Source organism: Rhinoderma darwinii, chromosome 6 (genome assembly GCF_050947455.1).
Source record: "Rhinoderma darwinii isolate aRhiDar2 chromosome 6, aRhiDar2.hap1, whole genome shotgun sequence".
NCBI classification, from domain to species: Eukaryota; Metazoa; Chordata; class Amphibia; order Anura; family Rhinodermatidae; genus Rhinoderma; species Rhinoderma darwinii.
Genome location: NC_134692.1, coordinates 142,876,372 through 142,895,461, shown reverse-complemented (window position 1 = coordinate 142,895,461; position 19,090 = coordinate 142,876,372). Strand labels below are relative to the sequence as shown.

General features: G+C 42.0%; 1 protein-coding gene across 7 annotated transcripts in view; it reads left to right on the top strand.

The window, feature by feature from the left end:
- LOC142656004 (uncharacterized) overlaps positions 1-19,090 on the top strand; it is a 130,319-nt gene that overhangs the window by 77,188 nt on the left and 34,041 nt on the right. For all 7 annotated transcript variants that reach the window (XM_075830807.1, XM_075830805.1, XM_075830806.1 and 4 more), the window contains 2 exons: positions 10,901-11,209; positions 11,945-12,298. In XM_075830807.1, the coding sequence (XP_075686922.1) occupies positions 10,901-11,209; positions 11,945-12,298 (663 nt within the window). The remainder of the gene's footprint in view (positions 1-10,900; positions 11,210-11,944; positions 12,299-19,090) is intronic.

Sequence of the window (19,090 nt, the reverse complement as noted above, 5' to 3'; positions counted from 1 at the left end):
GGGTTAGACAAGTGACAATTAAAGGGGTATTCCAGTACCTAAAATGTTTTATTAAAACAGCTTACAATGCCATAAAAACGCCATACTTACTTCATTGGCTGCAGTGGCCACATGTCCCTGTGTTGGCAAGTCATCGCTGCAGCAAGAACAAAAGACGAGGGGGGTTCTAGGCAGTGGTGGAACGTACACAGCAGGGATTTGGTGAGCTGTTTCTGCCTTTTTTTTTATGTTTGAACAGCATTGAGAGCGGTTTTAAAAATAATTTTTAGGCGCTGGACAACCCTTTAATGGAGAGTTTATTTTATCCTCGGCACTTCATATGACATTTCATTTTCCTTTGTGAACACAGTGGAGAAAAAAATACGTTTAATAAATTCGCTTTCTCCTCATCACTCTACACAAATTTGCCCTCATTACTTTTTAAAGGGCTGACACTTTCTTAACTTTTTTTTTACCTATTTACAGTATTTTTCAGACTATAAGATGCACTTTTTAGCAAGAAAAAAAATCTTGCTGAAAAGCCCCTGCGTCTTATAGTCCGAAGTCAGGTTCTCTCTCTCCATACCCAGCACTGATCTATATAATGAGTGCAGGGCAGTAGGAGGAACTGAACGACGCAATGTTTTCAGATCATCAAAGCTGGTAGAGAAACACAGACCTCCCTATGCTGCAGGTCCTGATGTCAATATACCATGGAACACTGACAGGCAACAGGAAAGGAGATGATAGGTCCTAGTCAGCTGAAGGACCTTTTATTATGTCGTGATTGTGTGATCAGTCACGTGCCTGGGAGGATTCAGACTTGGAAGTGTACCCATATGAGCAGGAAGAATGGCATTTTACACTGGTACTACCCCTGTGTGCAGAGATTTATTGTCATTATTTAAACCAGTGTGAAATATGCCTGCAGCGGCGCTGTGTATGGGCGTATGTACAGTACTGTGCAAAAGTTTTAGGCAGTTGTGAAAAAATGCTGCAAATTAGGAATTATTTCAAAAATAGAAGTGTTAATATTTTTTTTAATCAATTAAAATGCAAAGTGAATGTACAGAAGAGAAATCTAGAGATCAAATCAATATTTGTTGTGACCACCCTTTGCCTCAAAACAGAATCAGTTATTCTAGATACACTTGCACACGTTTTTTTAAGGAACTCGGCAGGGAGGTTGTTCAAAACATCTTGGAGAACTAAGCGCAGATCTTCTATGGCTGTCGCTTCCTCATATCCTTCTGTCTTTTTATGTAATCCCAGACAGACTAGATGATATTGAGATCAGGGCTCTGTGGGGGCCATATCATCACTTCCAGGGCTCCTTGTTCTTCTTTACGCTAAAGATAGTTCTTAATGTCATTGGCTGTATGTTTGGAGTCGTTGTCCTGCTGCATAATAAATTTAGATCCATCAGACGCCCCCCTGAAGGTATTGCATAATGGATAATTATCTGCATGTATTTCTAAGCATTGAGGACACCATTAATCCTGACTAAATCCCCAACTCCATTTGCTGAAATGCAGCCTAAAACTTGCAAGAAACCTCCACCATGCTTCACTGTTGCCTGCAGACACTCATTATTGTACCGCTCTCCAGGACCCTCCACCATGCTTCACTGTTGCCTGCATACACTCATTATTGTACCGCTCTCCAGCCTTTCGGCGAACAAACTTCATTCTGTTACACCAAATTGTGACTCATCAGTCCAGAGTACCTGCTGCCGTTTTTCTGCATGCCAATTCCTATGTTTTCGTACATAGTAGAGTCGCTTAGCCTTGTTTCCGCGTCAAAGTTTTGGCTTATGGCCGTAATTTTTCTATGAAGTCCACTTCTGGCCAGACTTCTCCGAACAATAGATGGATGTACCTGGGTCCCGCTGTTTTCTTCCAGTTCTGAGCTGATGGCACTGCTTGACATCTTCCGATTTCGAAGGGAAGTAAGCATGATGTAGCTTCAAAGTTTTCCTTGGCCAACCACTACGTCTACATTCATCAACTTTGCCCATTTCTTTGTGCTTCTTCAAAAGTGCTTGAACAGCACATCTTAAAACTCTGGTCTGCTTTTGAAATCTTTGCTTGAGATAGACCTTGCTGATGCAGTATAACTACCTTGTGTCTTGCTGTGGTGGTCAGTCTTGCCATGGTGGACCTGTGACATGAGTGGCAGATCGGTGTGGGGTCCAGGTGTCGAACACGCACCGATCATATAATGATGACCTATGCAGTGGATAGGTCATCAGTTGCCAGAAAGTAGAAAACCCTTTTAAGGTTAGTTTTAGGGTACAGTATCACGTAGCAGCATCTACATGGGACTGAAGCCACTCTCATTTCCGCAGCCAATGGCTGCACAATTTTGGTATTAGCGTGGGACTGTACCCTTACTTTCTTTGGCAATCAGTCTCTCTGTCTCCATATTTGATGCTTTTTTTTACCTGCTACGTTTTTTTTCATAGCCTTTTAGTGCTTCTTCAGTGCCTTCCTGTTTCAGTATTTTAAATGCCCTCTTTTTGTTTTTGTTTTTTTGCCACCTTTATATTTCTAATTATCCACATTTGTTTTCTCCTGTTCCTAAACCTTTTATTCCCATGAGGTATGCAACTCGCAAAATAAAAATTTAAGATGCTTTTAAAAATATCCCATTTAATATCTGTACTCTTATTACTGGGGACAATATCCCAATCAATGAGGATAAGGGCATCTCTAAACTGATCGAACTTTGCCTTCCTGAAATTCAGTATTTTTGTGGCTCCTCTACAAAACATTGTATGAAAAGACAAGTGGCAATATATTATGTCACGGTTACTATTTTCTAGCGCCCCCCCCCCCCCCCCAAACTGCACCTTTGTTATTCTGTCAGGTCCATTCGTTGATTTTAAGTCTAGCAGCGCCCCTTTTCTCCATTTCTGAGTCCTGCACCAGTTGGGAAATGTAATTATCTTTAGTTATTGACAAAGTTTCTATCTCCTTATTTATATCTGGGTAGTTGAGTTCACCCATAATTACAACCTCATTGTGATTTGATGCCTCATCTATTTGCCTTAGTTGTAGATTATTTGTGATTTCTCTTATATTTAGTGACTTATAATAAACCCCTATCAGTATTTTAATATGGTTTTTCCCTTCATGTATTTCCACCCATAGAGACTCCGCATGTCCATTTCCCTCATATATATCTTCCTGAAGCGTGGGCTTTATACAGGACGTTACCTAAAGACAAACCCCTCCCCCATTCCATTTTTTATGATCCTTTTTTAACAGACTTTAACCCTGTAAGTTAACCACCCAGTCATAACTATCATCCAGCCTTGTATACATTTTTTGCCACTGTCATATTTTTTCACAGACATTGTTATCTCAAGTTCAGCAATTTGATGTTTGGCTTCTAGTTTTTGTTAGCATAGAACTTTAAAGGTGTTATGGTATTTTTTTGAATTTAAACTTATCCTTATTAACTATTCTAACCCCCAGTTTCTTAAGTCCAAGTTCTCTATCTACACTATCATGTCCTCTACATGTATAGTTCCCTTCCCCTATCCCTAGTCTAAACACTCCTCCAACCTTCTAGCAATCCTTTTCCCCAAACACAGGGAAAAATTATACAGTCCATCTCTACTATAGAGTCAGTCTGCTCCAACCTAAAGCCCCGATGTATATCAACCATACACGTCATCCTTAGGCCCACATTTTGAAAAAATCTTAACCATGCTGTGTGCAATTTTTGTGGTGGCCAACTGTATGGAATAAAGCAGGCTGCACTTTCCTATTGTAGTAAAAAAAACTATTTTGGCATTCATCGGGTCTAAATTGGGTCTATAGACCAGCTCAGCCTATGTGCCAGGAGATACACAGCCTTTAACAACTTTTATGAAGATATTACAACCTAAATCAATATCACGATTAATTGAACATGTAACCTCGATTATGATTAATGAACGATTATTTAGGCCACACTTCTATTTTCTTATTTGGCCCCCTATTTGCATCCTTCACTATTGAATATTTATCCCGAGCCTTCTGTATACTACTGTATATAAAATCCCCCCTGAAACTGCCCCCACACAGTATATTGCCCCCATAGTGCTCCCCATATGATATAATGCCCCTATAACTGCCCTCCACACATTATATTGGCCCCCATAGCTTCCCCTACACAGTATAATGCCCCTACAGCTGCCTTCCACACAGCATATCGGCCTCCATACAGTATAATGCCAATAGAGATTCCGTCCCGACACCGTAATAATGCCCCTGTAGTTGCCCTACACACAGTATAATGCCCCTATAGCTTCCCCTCACCTAGTATAATGCCTCCTATAGCTGCCCTCCGCACTGTATAATGACTCCCATAGCTGCCCCAACACAGCATAATACCTCCATAGCTGCCCTCCACACAGTATAATGCCCCTATAGCTGCCCTCCACACAGAATAATGCCTCCTATAGCTGCCCTCCACACAGTATAAAGTCGCCACAGCTACCCCCACACAGCACCAATAGTGCCTAATAAAATACACACCTAACCCCATTCCAACGATGAGTGGGGGAGATCCCTCTGCTCCTCCGGTCCATGAGCGTCAGGTGATACATGGTGAATGGTAGAGCAGGGACATTACATCTCCCTGCTCTACCATTTGATGCAACTGTATCTGCGTCCTGAGGATACAGTTGAAACCGGGAAAATAAAAAAATAAAAGAATCTGAAATGGGCAAGATGACGTCCATTATTTGCGCTGAATTTCGTTTTCCTTTTTTTTTTTACTGTCACCAGTAAAGATTTGTTGACGTAAAGCAAAGATCTCTATACAGAAGAGGGATCTGCAGGATCTGATCTCAAAGAGGAGACAGCAGGCATTATTCAAGTACACGTCACATACTGAAACACAGATTTTTCACCACCGATCATAAAAAAGATTTTTAAAAAATAAGCCAAAAATCACCTCTTAGTGATTCCCCATCACTGAATCAGTGATATTTTGAAGATTTACCCCTTACACCCGTGATCTTCACTGATCAGTGAGCCCCCATCACTGAATTGCTGCTCTGGTGGTGTCTGCTGAATTCTCTGAAGAAACACTGTATGATCTGTGCAGTGATGTAACTTCCTCTGTAGCAGCCATAGTGGCTGCCGCATGAAGAGGCCCGTGCTGCCCGCCATCATGGCTCCCCCATGCCCGGTGGCGCTGCTAGCAGCCGCTATGGCCTCTACAGCTGTAGCGACGCCACATTCAATACTATCTGCGTCCTTGGGACGCAGATACTATTGAATACTATGGCAGAGCAGGGCGGTATCTCCCTGCTCTGCCATTTAATAGGCTACAGGCCAGCTTCGATAATTGGATAATTTTTATACCAGCGATTCCAGAAACACAGCGGCATGTGCCACTGAGAAGCCTCCCTAGGTGGTTACTTTGACAAAAATGTAGAAAAGGCTAGAGCAGGGCATTATGCAGTGACAACAAATTGTGTGTCAAGTATAAGGACAACAGGTGGTGTCCTTATAGTGACAACACCACACAGCGAAAGCAACAACCCTGCTTCAGCATGAGGTACCAATACAGAAACCCCCAAGCCAGACTGCAACCTGCACTCTCATAGGAACAAGAAAGGGGTTTATCCATCAGATCAAGTACAGAAGCCGTATAGCACCATGCGAAAATTGAGGGAGTGGTACAAGAAACTGGCCATGCACATCATACAAATGGAATTATATAATGCTTATGTGCTACATCGATGTGCAGGCCAGAGGCGGACATTTCTGGAGTTCCAATAGGTGGTTATAGAGGCACTAATATTTGGAGACAAGGAAGGGGGGGGCAGTACTTCTGGAAAGAAGGCCACACACATTGTACCAGGGAAACATATTCTAAGTGAATTCCCAAAGACTAGAAAGAAGGGAACATCCCTGAAAAGCTACAGAGTGTGTTCCAAAGGGGGGACCAGAACTGACACCATTTATCAGTGCGACACTTGCCCCGAAATAAACATAAAGGCTTGCTTCAGAATATACCATACATACATTGAATTTTATTATTTATTTGATTCCCTTTTTATGATTTACTCTGCATAGTGAATTCATATATCTCCATGATAAATTGAAAGCTTGCCAGGCATTGAAAAACATATTGAAATGGGGTTGGTAGATTTCAGGGCCCATGTTAACAACGAGAAATGGAGGGAAACCCATCTGAAGATCATCCACCGCACAATTTATGCATTCACTTTGCCCCCTTCCATAACCAAACACGAAAGGAAAACTTCCTGTCCTCAGAGCAATACACCACGAACAGATATGTATCATGGTTTTTGGGCATGCTCAAACATACAACCATTTTGGAGGGAGGTAGCATCACTATTGCAACAAGTGAGCAAATTTAAGGGGATTTTGGGACCAATGGAAATATTTTTTAATGTAAAACATGATGGAGAACTGGAGAATGCGGAGGTGACACATCTTCCTCCCAAAGCTCATGCCAAACTTATGGTGGCAAAGCGGTGTATACTCCAGAATTGGTTAATAGCGGATATTCCTAACCTAAGTTTAGTTATTCAAGGGATGAGGAAATTGCTCTATTTAGATAGAATCAGCATCTTACAACACAAGGATACACAGGCGAAAAAATTCTTTGGGAAATGGAAGCTGTTTCTTACAAATTATTTTTCTAGTTTGGAATTGCATACTATAATTGACCCATTCACTGGCTCGCCTTGGTATTTGATAGAGGACCGCAAGGGCACTTTGGGGGCACTGAAAGTGTCTCGAACGTAATATCTATATTGTTTTTAATGTCATTTCCTAGCTGACTTGGGTGTGTATGCTGCTCCACTAGGCTCCAGTTTAGTTAGTTAGAAGATTATTGTAACTGGTTCACAGGACTACTCAGTAATAATGATATTTACATGGGGACACAGTTGGTTATGAGTAGGTTGCCCATCTTTGTTAAACAATTAACACTGCATATCTGACCGTTATGACATTGTGTGGGTGTATTCCTAATCTCGTAGACTTTGTATTCCTGCAATTGTATGTTTGTATGTTTACTTGTATGACTACTTTTACTATGTTTATTATTTGTTTTAAAAAATATATATATAATTGAAAGCTATATTCTGTAAGCGTGCATGGGACCGGGGGCTACTGTGTGACAGATCCTGGAAAAAAGGGCAGAGAGATGCTCCTAGGATGAAGGTTACAAAGAAGAGAATGTGTGGGCTCTAGAGGGACCTGTGCTCACCAGATGTGGAGGGAAGGAAGACACTTAGGGTATGTTCACATGCACTGTTTTTAGACGTAATTTGGGCATTTTACGCCTCGAATTACGCCTGAAAAACCACCCTTAATACGCCTACAAACATCTGCCCATTGCTTTCAATTGGAATTACGATGTTCTGTTCCCACGAGCCTTTGTTTTACGCGTCACTGTCAAAATGCGGCGCCTAAAATGACACTTCTTAGGACATTTTTTGAGGCATTTTTCATTGACTCCATTGAAAAACAGCTTCAAAAACGTCTGTGAAAAACGCGAGTTGTTAAAAAACTTCTGAAAATGAGGAGCTATTTTCGCCTGAAAACAGCTCTGTATTTTCAGATGTTTTTGCTCACTGCGTGTGTGATACCCTCAGAGTAACTCAGCTGAATGATGATGCTGCTAGAAGTGCCGGTGAAGCAGTTGTTGTATTCTGAAACGGAGCGGTGAGAAGCTGTATCTCAGTATGTTGATCACCTACACAGGAAGTTGTTGCCATCATCCCCCTTTGAAGTACGGGCATCTGCACAGAACGGCTAAATACCAGCAAACAGCTGATATTTGTGACAGCCCCTTCTTGGAATCACAGGAAGGATCCACATCCATTAGAAGCTCTTCTTACTGCTCGGTTATAGGCTATAACAGCGGCCGTACCAGCTCCAGTAGCAACATCAATCAGCTGAGTTACTCTGAGTGTATTCCTTTTCTCCATGTTTGGTGAGCACGGGTCCCTTAGGTACCTGTGCATATCTTTTTTTTTTTATATGAGTGCCTCTCTGCCTTTTTTCCGGAATCTGTCACACAGAACCAGGGTAGTTTAACCTGCGCATATGTCAAAAGCATATGTCCTATATGGGGTCACTTTTCAGAGGTCTCCCTTATTCTACCACCTCAGAGCCTCTGCAAACAAGAAATGGAAACAGAAAATCCGCAAAACTATAATTGCCAGCTGCATGCCGCTCCGTCCCTTCTGAGCCCTACCATGTGCCCAGGCAGCAGATTCCACCACATGTAGAATATTGGCATGTTTGGGTTCACTACCGTAACAAAATTGTGGCGTGGCTGTCTCAAGTGAAATTTTTAATATTTCAACGTCTTTGAGGCTTTGTACGTAGGCTTCAAATGTCGAATGATGCCATTTCCCTTATAAGCCCTGTGTGTACTAAGGCAGCAGCTAACAGCCACATGTGGGGTATTACTGTATCTGAGAGAACTCACATAACAATTTGTGGCGGATAAGTCTCCGGCGGCACAATATGTTGGGCACCATATATTGGTTACTAAAATGGCATATATGTGGAACAATTCACATTTTCAATCTGCACGATCTGCTGCGCATTCATTTTTTTTTAAAATTCTCTTCAAACACAACACAACGTAGCATGCAAAAACCATTCCAGCAAAATCTGTTCTTCATAAGCCAAATGGCGGTCCTCGGGGCAAACACAGGATGTTTGAAGGGGGGATTTCAAATGCATACTTTATAAACTAAGTTATTTTCGCCAAACTACCACTACCCACTGGTTTTACTCTACGAGTATAGGATTGCACATATACACCAGCCTAGTTCTTTATACTACAAGCTCTGAAATAAATGGTTAAGCTAGCAGAAAAGTACTTTCCACTACACGTAGCGTAAAAATCAGCATAGATAGTGCCACACGCAGTTCACCCTGTAGATGCTGCCACAATTCTCCACCTAGATGGTGCCACAGTGCCCTCCTGTAGATAGTGCCCTCCTGTAGATAGTGCCACAGTGCCCCCTGTAGATGGTGCCACAGTGTCCCCCTGTAGATGGTGCCACAGTGCCCTCCTGTAGATACGGTCACAGTGCCCTCCTGTAGATAGTGCCCTCCTGTAGATAGTGCCACAGTGCCCCCCTGTAGATGGTGCCACAGTGCCCTCCTGTAGATGGTGCCCTCCTGTAGATGTTGCCACAGTGCCCTCCTGTAGATAATGCCACACTGCCCTCTTGTAGATAGTGCCACACACTGCTCTCCTGAGTTTCTACTGCAGATTTTCTGTTGCAGAAATTCTGCAGATGATCCAGTGTATAGGAACATACCCCAAGGCCCATTCCACATAGAGCTCTTTGGTGCAAATTTTAACGCGGAAACAGCGTCAGAATCAGAGCCAAAAAATGGCCCAATTCTCCCTCCATTGAAATTTCAAGGGGAGGTAGAGGCGTATTTTTCCCCGGCCAGCTTTTAGCTGCTCGCGGGGAAAAAAGCGGCATGTCTCTTATTGCCGTGGTCTCTGCCTCTGACCTCCTACTGAAATCAGTGTGGGGCATAAAAAAACCTGCAGCGCTCATTTCCGAGTGTTTTTCGCTGCGTTTTTTGCCTGTAGTCTTCAATGGCCACGGACAAAAAACGCTGAGGGAACTGCAGCAAAAAAGCGCAGGCTATTCCTAAGTGAATTTTGAGCCAGATCTTTTTCTGCCTTCAAAAAACTCTGTGTGAACTGGGGTGATTCACACTTCTGCGACTGAAAATTTCCGCAATTCCATTCATCTGAATGTGGCTGTTTCTGCAGTAGGTGCATGGATCTCTGCAACACAATCTGCCTCGTGTGACTAGACCCTAAGGCTGGATCCCCTTGTAGCGTAAACGCTGTGAAATTTCTGCAACAGAATTCTGTGTGGAAGTTCTGCAGCATTTACAGTAACAGCAAAGTGAATGAGATTTAGAAAATCTCATGCCCACGATGTGGAAAAAAACGCACAAATGTGTTTTAATCCGCAGCATGTCAATTTATGCTTTGGAAACGCTGCTCTTCTGTTGTGGTTTTTCCTCATTGAATTAAATAAGGAGGTAAAACCCACAACTAATATCAAGGGTTGCGATTTTTGCAGCGGAAAATTAATAAAAATCTTATACTTACCCTTTTCAACGTTGTCATAGCGACACTTTCTTCTGTTCTCCGTCCAGGCCAGCCTTCTGCAATAACGTTTCATTCCATGTGACTGCTGAAGCCAATCACAGGTTGCAGTGGTCACATGGGCTGCAGCGTCATCCCAGGAGGCCTGACAAAACGGAGGTCAGAGGGACGCATCGCTAAGATAACAGAGAACAAGGTAAGTGTAAACTTTTTTTTTTCTGAAACCACTGCTTTCCGCAGCGGAGATCCCGCCCAAAAAACGTCACCACAATTTGTAGCAGTTTTTCAGGTGGAACACCTTGTGGGTTCCAGGACAGATATGCGGTGTACTTTTACAAAGCGTATCTGTCCTGTGTGACAATAGCCAAATACTGATCACAACTAAATTGATGAACTTAGATGTGATTGGTATTAGGGTTAGATTGTGTGTTAGGGGCACACAGGAGCTGCTGTCAGCAGACTGACAGATTTGGCTTACAGTGGCGCTATGCAGCTTCTATGTATAGTGCAAACATAGAAGCTACATCGCAAAAAGTAAAGAAAATTTGTAATTAATGACAATTTAAAACATCTAACATATTTCCTTAAAAACAAAAACCAAAAAACCTACAAAGGTTTATATAGTCTTTAAATTAGTGAACTATATCTTCCATACAAGGAACATGGGAGCGGGGACGTAATTACTAGAGTATAATTTCTAGTTCTAGAGCAGAATTGGAATATTTCTAGAACAATACACTACTCCTACTATAGACTCTGGAACAAACTTCTGGTTCTTCTCTTCCAGCTACACCCCAAATGTTGGATCCTATAGAGATCACTATGGCAGATTCATCTCGTGTTCAGTTCTCTCTGAATTTACAGAAGTTTTACCCTAAAGATATAAAAATCTCCTGGCACTGGGAAAATACATCTCGTAAATATGAATTATCAGCTGCGGAAACATTTAGAACACAGGAGGTTAATCTCACATATGATGTCACCAGTGTTGTCCGGATTTCTAATCATTCATTCAATGATCCAGAGATAAAAATCATTGTAGCGTGGAAGCACGAGGCTATGGAGACGCCAGAGACAAGATCACTAAGTATCAGAGGTAAAACTTTTATCTATATCTATAACGTATATCTATTCATCTAATATTTATCTCACATCTGTCGGTCTATCTCATATCTATCTATCTATCTATCTATCTATCTATCTCTTGGTCGAGAAGATTGAATGCATTACATCTTACTCTGTGTGGGACTTAGGAACAATAATGGTCTTTAGGAGATCACTGTGCACAGTGGCATACAGAAGGAATCAGGGGGGTGTTTTAGAGTACAATCCATTTTTTTGTCACCTTCAACCGAATGCCCATATGTTCTACTAGGGCATATGGACATGATATAAGAGGTATTCTCCACATTTATCTATGAGCTAAAATGGATTGAATGGCTGCCATGTAATACTACCTTTTCCCTGCGGCTGTAGCGAGCCGCGGCTTCCCCTGAAAATAGCTGTAAGAAAACATCTTTAGGGGAGAAGGACGAGCGTCAGAGTGAGAAGCTGCAGATGTGGAACACAATGCACATTAGGAAGTTTTATTTATCATGTTCACTATTAGAATTTATGTTCTACAAACTGAACTACTCCTAAATATTCATTTACCTGCAGAATGTGATTACAGAGAGATGTAACTGTATGCAGCCCAAGATTTCTAGTTCACCCAAATCCACCAGTCACAGAAATCAAACACTTGCTCTTCAATAAGGGGTTAACACGCAGAAAATCTGTGCCGCTCATACAGAGTCTATTGTAAATAACTAATTTTATTCACATGTTACAGATTTGCCCTGGCGTCCGCACATTGAATCTATCAATGTCCCAGAGCTGGAAGATGGTAAAGAAACCACACTGACCTGTAATATATCCGGGTATTTCCCTGATCATCTGTCTGTTATCTGGTCCACAAAGAAGGACGGAGACGCGACTGCTCTGCCCATAGAATCATTAGAGAAGGACAGAACATACAAGATCTCAGAGAAGAAGAAGGAACAGAAAGATAAAACTTACTCCTGTGAAGCTTCATTGACTTTTACCCCATTAAAAAGTTCCGACCAAGGATCAGAAATCATCTGCAGAGTGGAGCATCCAAGCCTGGAGGATCCCTTAGGGATAAGTATAGGACCTCTACAAATAGGTGAGTGTAAAGATTTTTAGAACTTTCGCTGCCAGCACAATTTTCCCACTTTTGACAATAACAAAACTTGCATTATCACTTTGTGATTTGAGACAGCGCATGTAGTGCTTCCAAGCGCTTGTCAAACATCAGGATGAGAAGACGGGAAACCTCCTGTGCCACAACGGCCACCTGGGCTTGGTCAGAGAGTGATTGGTCAGCAGGGTTAGACGGAGGAGATTATGAAGGTGAAGAGCCCGGGTGTGAGGTGGTGGGGGTCGGTTGAGGTTCTGTTGTAAGCAAAGGCGTCTCCATATTTTTGGGTGTACTCTTGTGCGGTTTCAATTTGCCATCTTTTTGGTTTGAGTGGAGAGAACTCAGAGTAATAGAAGATCTAGTATTACGTTTGTTCATAACACTAGTTGATGGGTGGAAGTATTTTTTCATATCTCCAAGGCAATGAGTATACAGAACAGGTAGGGAGCACTTTCAGACCATCCGCGCACTCACATCTTCTAACATGGTGTTTGGAGCTTTAGATGGTTGGTGGACGAAACGACCATGTAGACCAGTGTAGCTTGTTAGTGTCGGTGAGGATACAAATAATTTGGAATAAGACCTCAAGATATCACAGATCTGTACTAAGTGAATTTCAATCAGATAAAGGGTCAAATAGGGGCTCCTGCAGATAATGGTTAATGGTATCAGAAGGCGAAGAAGAGATGCGGACAAACTGCAGGATGTCAGTCTATTCAGAAGGTTGTGAAATAACAGTGCGTGCCACAGATAGTGAGGAGGGTATCGTAGGTTCAATGGATGGCAGGCAGAGTCAATGAGCTTTGCAGCCCTGCAGCAATGTGCAATAACAGCGCTGTATTTCCAGCAGAAAAAGATCTTGTAAGAGCACTAGGAGCACTGTCAATATAGAAAATGCAAGTAAACCACTTATAGATGGCCACAATACCAATTTATGCCTCAGTTAGCAGGCTTGTTTAGTCAGGCGTACAGGCCAGGGGTCAAATATGCGTGGACCACGTCCTGAGACAATGTCGGGCATTAGAAGCAGTCCCCTGTTGTCTCCGTGTCAGTAGCACTAGGTAGACGTGTGGGGGCTGTATTATTCTCATCGGGGGCTCCGCTGTTGCAGGGCTCTGAGCCAGCGCTAAGCTAGTGAGTCGGGCGGGGGCGGGTAAAATGTCAGGCGTTTGATAGCGCTATGGCTTTTAGGACGGCGATGCAACTCTCGGACCCCCGAAAAATTGGGCTGTCACTGTGCCCAGCTCACCTGCCTTTGCTACCACATTTTTTGGTGTTTAATCCACAAGTCAGCGGCGTGCACGGCTCGTGCGGTGAGGAGCTGGAACCGGAGCCGAAAAAAATGCGGCCGCTCAGCTAGGTACTGCCCCCAGATGTCCCTCTGTACTCTTATTAATAGGAGCCTGTCAAAATTACGAAATACTGCAATAGATTAGTATAGTGCAAACCATCCAACGATCACTTGTTCAAGTCTCCTAGGGAGACTTATAAAAAAAAATATGTAAATAAAGATTTTAAAAAAAAAACGTTGCCAATTTTTTCCATAATGTTAAAAAAAAAAAAAAAAGTTCATATAACTGGTATCGCCACGTACGTAATAATCAGAACTATTACAATATAATGTTATTTAATCACCACAGTGTAGGCCTTAACGACCACTGTATATGCTTTTTACAGCGGCCATTTGGGTTAGTTCTTCTAAAGCGCCACCATTTCACGGCGGCACTTCAGGAGGTGATTTGCACACATCGCGCGATCTGCTTCTGAAGCCAAGGCTGGTAGCAACAGCCTAAGACTTCAGAGCGATTATTGGACACCAATAGCAGTAGTCTCCGATCACGTGATCACTGTGAGAATCAGTCACAGTGATCACAAAGGTTAAATAAGTGTGTTCCTCTCTGTCTCTCCTCACACTTGCTACTTTGTGTGGAAAGAGACGGAGAGATTATTGTACAGTGAAAAAAAAAGACACACTGTTAAAAAATATATATACACATACAATATATACATTTTATACCTAGGCTAGGCTAAGGTTATCCTCAGGGTTAGTCTAGGTTTAGTCAAGGATTAGCCTAGGGTTAGGCAGTTTTTTCTGTAGCGTACGTGTGTGACTCGTAAAAAAAATATATAATATAAGATATAAAAAAAAGTTTTAGAGTTAGTCTTGTGTGTGCGACGTCCGTTTTTTGTGAAGTTTGCTTGTGTGACGTCTGTGTTTTTGTTAGGATGGCCCACAGGAGGTTCACGGTGGAAGAGGCACACGCCATGTTATGTTCTGAATCTGATGAAAGTGATACAGAAACCGCGTCCGAGGTAGAAATGTTGTCTACCAGTGATAGCGACGATAGTGATACGCTTTCTGCAAATGCAAGTTCACAAGCACAGGGCATGTCGCTGAAGTACCGCAAAACACGGCCCACTCTATTCCCCCAGAATACATTGAGTGGTTACCCACAGAAACATTTTCCCCCAATATTCTAGAATTTATTGCCACACCAGGGATAAATATTAATGTGGAAAATTTTACAGCCCTTGAGTTTTTTAAAGTGTTCATCGCAGATGAACTCTTGGAGCACGTTGTCAACCAAACCAATCTGTATGCTCGCCAATTCTATTCTGAAAAGCCAACGTCCTCCTATGCAAAACAGTGGCACCCCACAAATACTTGGGGCTCATCCTTAACATGGGTTTAGTGAAAAAGCCCTCAATCCGATCATATTGGGCAACAAGCCCTACGCACGCCACGCCTGTTTTTCCAGCCGTTCTGCCCAGAAGCAGATGAGGTGCTAATACGCTTCCTTCATTTCAATGACAATCACCAGCCCCCCCCCCCCCTGATCTAGGCCGTGACCGCCTGTATAAAATAAGGCTCCTGATAAAATTTTTGAAGGCGTCATTTATGCCAATGTACCACCCCGAAAAAAACCTAGTGCTGGATGAATCGCTCATGAGTTATAAAGGTGGGCTCTCATTCCGCCAGTACATCCCCTCATAGAGAGCAAATATGGGGTTAAAATCTACAAGCTCTGAGAGAGCGGCACAGGCTACACATCTGCCTTTAGAATCTATGAAGGAAAAGACCGTGATATTAATCCCCAGGATGTCCCAGTGAGCGAGGATGCAGTGGCAAAATAGTCTGGGACTTGATGCAGCCTCCACTAAAGAAATCGCTGCACGTCCCAAGAAAACAATGCAAAATTCACATCGATACATAAAACACATACAGAGTTATACTGCGTTATATCTGTGCATAGCAAAACCACGGAAATTGCTCTGGTCACTAATGTTTAACCCCTTAACACAAATGGGAATGACTGTACGTCCTGATTAACATTACATTCCCGCACCAGTGTGTCCAGTCACACCCTGTAGATGAAGCGGGCACAGGAGGTGCGCTCGCTTCCTCTTCAGCGGGTGTCTGCTGTTAAATACAGCTGACATCCCACTGCAATGGTGGCGACCTCAGTTACCACCGATCGGCGCCGTTTAACTCCTTAAATGCGGCAGTCAATAACGACTGGCACATCTAAATGGTTGACAGAGGGAGGGGGCTCCCTCCGTACTCCACCGGACCACCCCCCCCCCCTCCCGCAAGAGATTGCGGGTGCCGATGTTTGCTACGGCCACCAGCAAGCCTAGCAACTGCTTCGAGGTCGGCCAGGTACGTAAGCCTTTTAGGTGACATAAGCAGTGCAGTGTATTGTACAGGGGATCAAAAGATCAGATCTTCAAGTCCCCAAGTGTAAAAAAAAAGGAAAAAAAATGTTTACGAAAAATAAATAAATAAAAGGTTTTAACCCCTTAGTGACCAAGCTTGTTTGGACCATAATGACCAAGCCAAATTTGTCAAATCTGGTATGTGTGACTTTATCAGAGAATAACTCTGTGAAAGTTTTGAATATCCAAGTAATTCTGACATTGTTTTTTCGTCACATGTTGTACTTTATTTTAGTGGTAAAAGTAGACTGATACGATTTGCGGAAATAACTTAAAAAATAGAAAAATTGAAGAAATTTTGTAAAAATTATCATTTTTCCCTATTTTTAACTGCAATATGTCACATATGTACACACATACTGTACAATTTTTTTTATTAAATATATATTTCCATCTCTTTACTCTATTTTGGCAGCACTTTTGAAAAAAAAAATTAATTTTTGAGCAATTTAGAGGACTTACAAGTTAAGTAATAATTTTATAAATTTTGTAGTACATTTTGTTTTCCTGCACCAAGCCAGGTTTTCATAGGCTCATAGGTGTCAGAATGGTGGAAACCCCCACAAGTGACCCCATTTTGAAAACTAGACCCCTTAAGGTATTTATTAAGGGGTGTTGTAAGTATTTTGACCCCACAGTTTTTTTGTAAGAATTCATGCAAAGCAGGCGTAAAAAAATATAATTTAACTTTTTTCATAAAAGTATCACTTTGAAGACCGATTTCTTTGTAAAGCGACCATGAGAATGAAGAAACACACCCAAAAATCTATCACCCTGTTTCTCCTGTTTTCAAAAATGCCCCCATTGTGACCCTAATGCGTTGCCTGGACACACGACAGGGCCCGAAAGGGAGGGAGCACCCGGAGGCTTTCAGGACTCATATTTTGCTTGAAAATGTTTTAGGCCCCACTGTATATTTGGAGAGGTTTTGAACTACCAGAACGATAGAAACTCCCCATAAACGACCCCATTTAGAAAACTAGACCCCTTAAGGTATTTATCTAGGGGTGTAGTGAGTATTTTGACCCCACAGTTTTTTGCTAAATTTAATGCATAGCAGGTGAAAAAAAATAAAAATTCACTTTTTTAATAAAAGTATCACTTTGAAGACCGATTTCTGTGTAAAGCGACTATAAGAATGAAGAAACACACGCCAAAATCTATCACCCTGTTTCTCCTGTTTTCAAAAATTCCCCCATTGTGACCCTAATGTGTTGCCTGGACACACAGCAGGGCCCGAAAGAAAGGGAGCACCCGGAGGCTTTCAGGACTCCTATTTTGCTTGAAAATGCTTTAGGCCCCACTGTACATTTGGAGAGGTTTTGAACTACCAGAACGATAGAAACTCCCCATAAACTACCCCATTTAGAAAACTAGACCCCTTAAGGTATTTATCTAGGGGTGTAGTGAGTATTTTGACCCCACAGTTTTTTGCTAAATTTAATGCATAGCTGGTGAAATAAAATAAAAAAAACACTTTTTATATAAAAGTATCACTTTGAAGACCGATTTCTTTGTAAAGCGAACATGAAAATGAAGAAACACACCCCAAAATCTATCACCCTGTTTCTCCTGTTTTCAAAAATACTCTCATTGTTGCCCCAATCTGCTTATTAGACGTGTGGCTGGGCCAAAAAGAGAGGGAGCACCCTTTGGCTTTCAGGGCACAATTGAATAAATTCTAGGCCCCATATCATGCATTTAGAGGCATTGAGCTGCCTGAACAAAAAAAAACCACGCAGAAATGACCCCATTTTAAAAACTAAACCCCTAAAGGTATTCATCTAGTGGTGTAGTGGGCATGCGGACCAAAAATTTTTTAAAGGAGGAAATAATGGGTATCATTTCAGACACTATGGGTATATAATGTTTTCTTCAAGCTTTTATTACGTTTCCACATGAAATAGAGGAGACGTGGTAGAAGGTTATTTTGTTAGAAATATGCCACATTAATAAATTTGTGCGGCACAGAATAGAAGTGAAGCCGTGTATTCATAACGGATACACGTTGCTATAGACGTATTTGCCTGTACTTATGACTATGTCTTGCTGAAGAAGCAGTTGGTGCCATTATGATGTCATTGTGGACAGAATTCTGTCCTAATATAAAATCAGTCAGAGAGGAAAAAATAAACTGTACTGGAGTGACGGGCAATATCTTCAAACAAATGGAGGAAAATGTATCCAACTATGTTGCAAACTCGAGTCTGTTCACTAGATAGAAGAACACCTGCAGGGCTGTCATGACAAGGATTTGTTTTTTCAGTGACTGGTTGTACAACGTCTCTTTAGCTCCATCAATCCTTATGAGGGACGAATGTGCCAAGTGACGCGGTACACCATAACAGACCCCTGCCCGGCAAGGTAGGAACCGCTATGTGCACAAAACAACCAATCACCTACAGAATATATAAAAGGACAGTGTCCAAAACCATCTATAGGAACAGTAAAGGATCACTAATCCCCAAAATGATGTCAGTATTTCCAGAAGAACCGTAACAAAGCCCATGGTGTTATGATAAGGAACAGCTCAATTATTAGAGATCCTCCAAATAAAAAAAAAAGATCATGCCCGTATCACGGTACAGAATTAGGAATGTAACAGCTGTATGTGGCAGGACATAGTCATAAGAACAGTCAAAATAAACAAATTGTGGATGTGGGATTTTGTACTGGACAATTAATTCCAGCACTTGATCACCCACAAATAAATAAAAAAAATCATAAGGGGTAAAATTAGTTTCACGGTCTGAAAAAAATGTGCTCTACAACCTCTCCCACAAGAAATAATCCCTACTTGGAAAGCCCACGAACTAAAAAGAAAATATAAAGAAATTGACTCCCTAAAAAGGCCCCCAACCCATTATTTTTTTTTGTGTTAAATTCTAGTAATTTGCAACCGTGTGAAAGGTTTCGAAACAGGGATAGTTAAAAAGGGCTGGTTTTGATGGACACATGGGGCAATAAAAGCGGGTATCCCTCCTCCTGCCATGCCTGCTACATACCCGACACCTTTTTTGGGGATATTTTTGGGTCTCAGTGGAGGGAATAGGGTGTAAA